This window comes from Perna viridis, chromosome 5 (assembly GCF_037379345.1).
Source record: "Perna viridis isolate PV_CMFRI_1.1 ecotype Kerala chromosome 5, ASM3737934v1, whole genome shotgun sequence".
Taxonomy (NCBI): domain Eukaryota; kingdom Metazoa; phylum Mollusca; class Bivalvia; order Mytilida; family Mytilidae; genus Perna; species Perna viridis.
The window spans coordinates 5,308,170-5,315,172 of record NC_142449.1 but is presented as its reverse complement, the minus strand read 5'-3'; the positions used below and the strand labels follow the sequence as shown (position 1 = coordinate 5,315,172).

Genomic DNA, 7,003 nt, shown 5'->3' with positions numbered 1-7,003 from the left:
TCCCACCCTCTTGTGAGCCTCACTAATGTCAGAACATGTATTGGTCTTCTGATTATCAGCTCTCGATTGATGTTGTCCCCCCCTGGCTTAAGCCCTTGGCACCTACATCAAGATCTCGAGCTGACTACAAGGCATTATCAAAAAGGTCATGTTTAAGTATCTGTACAAGTTCAATGAAATGGCTATTGTAGTTAGTATCCTGAAATGTCAGATTCTTCATTTAAATTTAACAAAACAGAACAATATAGAAAACAAACACAAACACAAATAACAAACACAACTTCATTTTGTCAAAACAAGTATTTATCCAAAACAACATCATACTTATTTGAACTCAAATTGAATAATAATAATAAAAGACATGATTGAATTGACAAATTAGCATACAATCATTAATAATTCAAAATATGATTAACAAATGAAAGTAACACATTGGGCTAGATTTCATTGCTAATTTTTTTTTTTATTTCAAAAAGGTTTAACAATCAACATAATTACAGCTGATTCATATATCATGAATGTGAGATTCAATCTCATACCTCAGCTTTCAGGTAAATATCTATTTAACAAGTAAAATTGTTCATAATTTAGTAATTACTAACGGAATAACAGATATAATTACTAATTTATGAACAATTTTAGTAATTACTTGCGGAATGACAATCGCCTGAATATAGCTGAAATATTGGCGTTAAACCCCAACAAACCAACATACTGAATGACAGCTACATTTTTTTTTATGTCTATGTGAAACAACGTCAATCACCTGGCCTAGCAGGTTATTTAGTATGCACTCCATGATTAGTTATTTAGATAGGGTAGACATAAAAAGTAAAACAATCATCCCGTATAATTCAATTTTGATATCAAAATTTAACAAGTAAATCATAAAACAAAACGCTCCCAGGAGCCTGAATTGCTCACCTGCTAATATTTTTGCCATTCAAGAGCAATAACTCTAATAAAAAGTTGTCTGACAATTTGACTCAAAGAGGAATTTGGTAGTATTTATCATAAGGATCATTTGATCAAATGAGTTACTTTTTATCTATTATAGTTCTGAAGATATTAACTCAAAACTACTAAAAACATTTTCCACCTTTCAAGGGCAACAACTCTAACAAGGAGTCATCTGACAACTTTGACCCAATGCAGACTTTTGTAAGCTTTATAATGAGGATCATTTCAGCAATTGATTGATTGATTGATTGTTTAACGTCCGAGCAGCAATATTTCAGCTATATTCAGACGATGAACATGATAAAATGAACATGAAATGATGAAATGAAAAAAGGGATGGGACACAAGGATAATAGGGTTGACAAATTTTGATTGCCACTAGCAAAAAGGAGGGATGGGTAAGGTCAGGCAATTTAGCCTCCTGTGGCGGAGTGTAAGGGTTCCTTCTCCTATCGAAGACCACAGCAGGGTTCTTTAACATGCGAGGAACGCGACATCTTTCCCAACATGGTGCACCACTATGGTTTGCGGTCAGGTTTTCCGTATTATAGCCTGACAACACCAGCATGTAACATGCCAGGGGTACCCCATTTAACCATCTGGGGCACACATCCCAGTTGGTCTGTGGGCAGACCGCCTAGCCCCGGCTAGGTTTCTGAGCACTATTTAGTTGCCTTTTACGACAGCTTAGCGCTGCTGCAGGCCTATTCTTTTGACGCCCTGACCTGCACGGGGCTTCAGCAATTGAAAAAATCGGCTAAACCTATTGATATTGGTGATACTTGCTAAAAACTTCTGTCTGAATCCTACATTCTATTTATTGTAATGGTGGCCATGTTTTTCGACGGATCATAAGCCCCCACATCAGTTCTATGCAGAACATAGTAAGGAACATTCATACCAAATTTGGTTCTGATTGGTCAAGTAGTGTCAGGGTAGAAGATTTTTGAAAGACATAACATAAAAATAAGGGGAAAAACAAAAAAAAAAGGGTAATAACTCTAATATGGCTTAACAGTTTAAAATGAAAATTGGACCAAAGATAGATCTCATCATGCTGAATACTTCAACCCTGTCAGAATTGACCAAACCTTATGGTTATAAAGATATAAACTAAATCCCTACATCAGAACACATGCAAAACACCCTAAGGAAACCTCCATACCAATTTTGGTTCTGATTAGTCCAGTAGTTTCAAAGATTTTTTAAAGAAATAACATTAAAAACAGCAAAAAAAAAATACAAAAAAAGGGCAATGACTCCAACATGGCTTAACAGATTAAAACGAAATTTTGACCACAGATAGACCTCATCATGCTGAACACATTTGCTTGTGTAAGAATTTGGCTAAACCTTATGGTTGTGGATATATATGCAGAAAAAAAATACTGTCTGACCACTATGTTCTATTTTTAGTAACGGCAGTCATGTTTTTCGACTGATCAAAAAAACATCATTTCAATGCAGGGTACCCCAAGGAACCTTCATACCAAGTTGATACCTCACGAAACATTCATACCAAGTTTGGTTCTATTTGGTCAAGTAGTGTCGGAGGAGAAGAGTTTCGAAAAATTGTTAATGACGACAATGACAACGAAAACAGACGCCAATTGATGGCAATAGCTCACATGGTCTTCGGCCAGGTGAGCTAAAAAGTTTATGACTGTTGGTCTATCACATGGTAAACCAAGTTTTTATCCAATCATAATGGATGTTACTTCTGAAATTAGATTATATCATGACATCCTTTCATCAATGCAACTAGGATTCATTGAATGACAAATGTCACAGGTTATCAGGAATGGACCTATTATTCTGTTCTCTTAGAACTGAAAGTGATTTTTATTTTTGTTTCATGGTAACAACAGTTTCACAACCAAAATAATTACTTATAGGATTTCATCAAATTTACATATAAAACAACCATCACACTGATTAAAAAGACATACAAGATAATTTCCTTAAATAATGAGATTAATATTATACAGTTAACACTGAAACATGAATAAATAATGGTATTATTATAAAATTACACGCCAAAAAATATATATAAATCAACCTAATTCCATGAAAATTTAATAATGAAATAGGGTATTTCATGACAAAACTGTCATAGGTATAACCAGGACATGGTAGAAACCAACCCAGCTTTAGATGGGAAATCTTCACTTTTTCACTAACTTGCACCACTTGTTATCTTACATAAGTCTGCAGTTATTTTCCAATGTCCTTGAATCAGGACATTGAAAAATTATAATACTAGCATTATATATCAAATGAGATTCATGAAAGTATTAAGAAGCAGTCTTTATAAAATTCAGACATTAGGTGATTCATGCATGTCAAAAACCCACTGAACTCAGTTTTATTTTCTGTTCAGAAACTGTTATAGATCACATAACCAGTCATAGTTTTTCATTTGAGAGTTGCGATTTTGAGATAAAATTTATATACATTGTACATAAAATTAGCACTTTGCAAGAGTTATCGTTCTTGATTTGGTTTGATTTGATTGATTTTAGTGGGAAGTTAAAGTGTAGTTTTCCAAAAGTACAGATCTAAATACAGAAAGGACTATTGTCACATAAAAATATAGCATATGTAGACCAAAAAAGCATTGTCTCATCCATGGGTTTTCTATACCATGAATCACTTTACCATGGGCAGTTTCTGAATTTCATATGAATTGGTAGTTAATAGCTGTACTTTGAGTGAATAACACACAGTATAATGCATGTACACACCCAAACAATTTTTTTTTTTCAAATTTTTTTTCCGAAGAAATCAGAAAAAGAACATACAATTTGTAATGACTGATTGTTGGATTCATATTGAAGAAGGCAGGGAGGATCCCTTCCTAAAAACACCAAAACACAATTCCTTTTTGATCTAAATAGATTGTCTACAGCACTTTTCCTAACCTAACTAATTTAACATTTAAACAACACAGAAAGGGCGAAAGAGGCTAAAATAAAATCTGAACGACCCTCATTGGTGAATTCTTATTGGAATGAAGTTCAGATGTGTACTTAATAAAACAGAACAAAAAAAAACACAAAAAAAAACCAAACAAACTACAAAATAAAATAGTTAACACTGATTTTAAGTAAATAAATGCAGTTTTAACAATGAAATGTATGGTCCTTCAATATGACTATTAATCTGTAAGATAATGTAAGAATATACCATGCAAATAATCAAACTGCCTAAAAAATTTCTTTAAAAAAGTTAAAAAGACCAGTCTTTATATACTTTTATCTTAACATCAATGCACCAAATTAGTGGAACCAGAAAAATATGACTACTTCTTAATTATGCTACAAGCTACATGGATCTGACATTTGTTTTTGTGTGTTTTTCTTTCTGGTTTTAGCTAAGAAGAAAAGTGTAAAACAGACACTCAAAATACCGATAAAACAATGCTGCACCAGAATATAAAAGCGTTTTATGGTCATTTATATAACACATAGCTGCTTAAAAGATGAGAAATGTTATTGGTCGATCACTTTTAACATCACCATCAAAGAGTCTGTTCAACGAGATATATCTGAAAGGCTATCATCGTGATAATGCTGAACACAGAAATCTTTGATTCTTTCACATGCCGTTTCAACCTTTTCTTTGGGTATTGTCAACACAGTACGAAAAAAGTTTGGATATTGAAAGCACTGAAAATATATAAAAAAAAAAATGAATACATATTATTGCAGCTATATAATATATCATTTGATTTATAAATATATATTCACTCCTTGAAACGTTTAGGTCTTCCGCACACATGATACCTAAACGCACGCTAAACACTCACAGAACTCATGATAAACGAACGCTTCTATTGTGGGTTTAAACAAATGCTCCTATCGTGCCTTTAATGAGACGCTTCTATCGTGTGTTTTAATTGAACGCAAAAAATGTGTAAAGCATGATAAACAATGCATGAACGCTAAAATGGGAAACGTGAACATTTCAAGGAGTGTACCAGTAACAGAGGTTTATTGAAAATTTGTACTGCCTTATACCTTGAAATATATATCTTTTTTAAACTGTTCCACTATTTCTTAATACAGTGTTTGTGCAAATCACAATTATTTTTTTCAGCATGCAAAGTTTTAATTGACTGCTTCATAATTATTCTAAAATTCAATTAAATCTCAGTTTTTAGTGGAGTCCAAGTTGCTCATTTACTTTTGTTACTTTGTATGTATGATTTTAGTTACTTTATGTTCTTTGTTGTGTATATCTGTTTTCAATGTCTGGTCTTTGTCCCTGGATTACATTCTTTTGATTACCGCTATAACCTTGGTTCCCTTGATTACTCTTTCATATATTTTCTACCAGTTTCAGAATATATCTATTTTAAACTGTTTAACTTTAAGTCCACTTACCTTTGCAGGTAAACAAAATACACTTTGTTCAGAGACCATCTTCTCTGTAAAATCAACATCATCCTTTATACCAGGAAACTTCTCAATATCAATGCCAACCTGTTTTGAAAAAAACTTAAACTATTCAAAATCCATTTTCATCAGAAGTGGGAAAATATGTTTAAAATGTGTTACAGCCAATATGTAGTTTTTGACTTTCAATGAGTGATAAGCTTACCTCATTATTGAAATTTATTAAGAAATGAACAACAACAATCTCTTTTTTTGTATCTATGAATCTAATTAACTAAACTAAGTACACACCAAACTCTTCACTTCTCTGCAAGTGAATAAATTTATTAACTGCAAGAACATAATCAAATACAAATTCATGTCCACTACAGCCAGAAAAAAATTGAATTGCAAAAGTCCATAATTCCTGTAAAATTTGTAGAATCAAAATGGCAGCAGCAAAATATGATCAACTACATATGATGACTAACAATCCTACAAAATTTGAACAAAATCAGTTAAGCAGTTCTCAAGGGGTTGTGTCCACAATGTCAAGTGTGAAGGACGCACATACAGATGGACAACAGTATTTCTTTGTTCCTTTCAGCATTGTGGTGGGGGACAAAAGTGATAAGATGAGCACAGCTTCATATAACCCAAGAGACCGAAACCCTGAAATGTTGGATAAATATGGACACAACATTCAAACTTAATTTAGCTCTTATTTAATTTGTGATACTCAATACAATTCTGAGCATGATTAAAGCAGTCATGGCTAATTTGGTCATAGAGTTGAAGAAACTGCTAATATCAGAGCCCTTTTTGGCCCTCAATTTCTATACCCTTTAAATCTACCAAATACATTCTTCCTGTAGAATTGAACCTATTAGTACTTCATACAGTTCCAAGAACTTTAAATAAAATCATTGCCAGAAAACCAGAATGTGTTGGCTTTTGGTATATGGCAAAAACCTCCAAAATTTTGATTGATCCTTGTGACGTAACTCCATTTAAACCCATACACATAAGTTATACAGTTTTGGTACCTTGTAACAACGAACAAGTAAATAATAAACCGAAAAAAATATCAAAAGCCTTCCTTTTGTGGTAGAAAACATTAAACAGACCCATGCATTTTAACTTATATTATTGTTTTTGGCCCTTTTCAGTCCCTAATACCAATCTTCCCTTGTTCTAAAATTTTATCTAGTATTCTAGTTATCACACAAATAACGTGTGATTATGGAGAGTGCTATCTCATTATATGATCACAATTTTTTTGTTGTTGGATAAAAACTGTAAAATACATACCATCATATACATAGCTCCCTGCGGTTTGATAGGTTTAAGTCCAGGGATATCCACCAACAGTTTATAGAATAGTTTGGCATTGTCCTCTATATACTCTAGAGTCTCTGTAAAGAAGCTCTGAGGTGTGTTTGTCAGTATGTCCTTTAGGGCTGATTGGACCAGGGAGTTTGGACCCAATATTCTCTGGGACAGAGACACTAAGCCTTTCTTGACCTGTAAATTAAGTAAGACATCCTAGAGCTGAATTTTCAGAATGTGAGTACAGTGGACCACTTTCACTTATATTTCCAATGTCCTGTTTAATGACCTTGTTATTCCCAAGAAAATGATTAAAGTAACAAAAAATAATCATATTA

General features: G+C 32.9%; 1 protein-coding gene across 4 annotated transcripts in view; it reads right to left on the bottom strand.

Moving 5' to 3' along the window:
* Positions 1–264: 264 nt before the first annotated feature.
* Positions 265–7,003, bottom strand: part of LOC148615709 (tyrosine aminotransferase-like) — a 31,258-nt gene continuing 24,519 nt past the window's right edge. For all 4 annotated transcript variants that reach the window (XM_088582221.1, XM_088582222.1, XM_088582225.1 and 1 more), the window contains exons 10-12: positions 6,648–6,860; positions 5,346–5,444; positions 265–4,628 (exon numbers count right to left, since the gene is read on the bottom strand). In XM_088582221.1, coding sequence (XP_088438347.1) covers positions 4,494–4,628; positions 5,346–5,444; positions 6,648–6,860 — 447 coding nt within the window. In that variant the 3' untranslated portion in view covers positions 265–4,493. The remainder of the gene's footprint in view (positions 4,629–5,345; positions 5,445–6,647; positions 6,861–7,003) is intronic.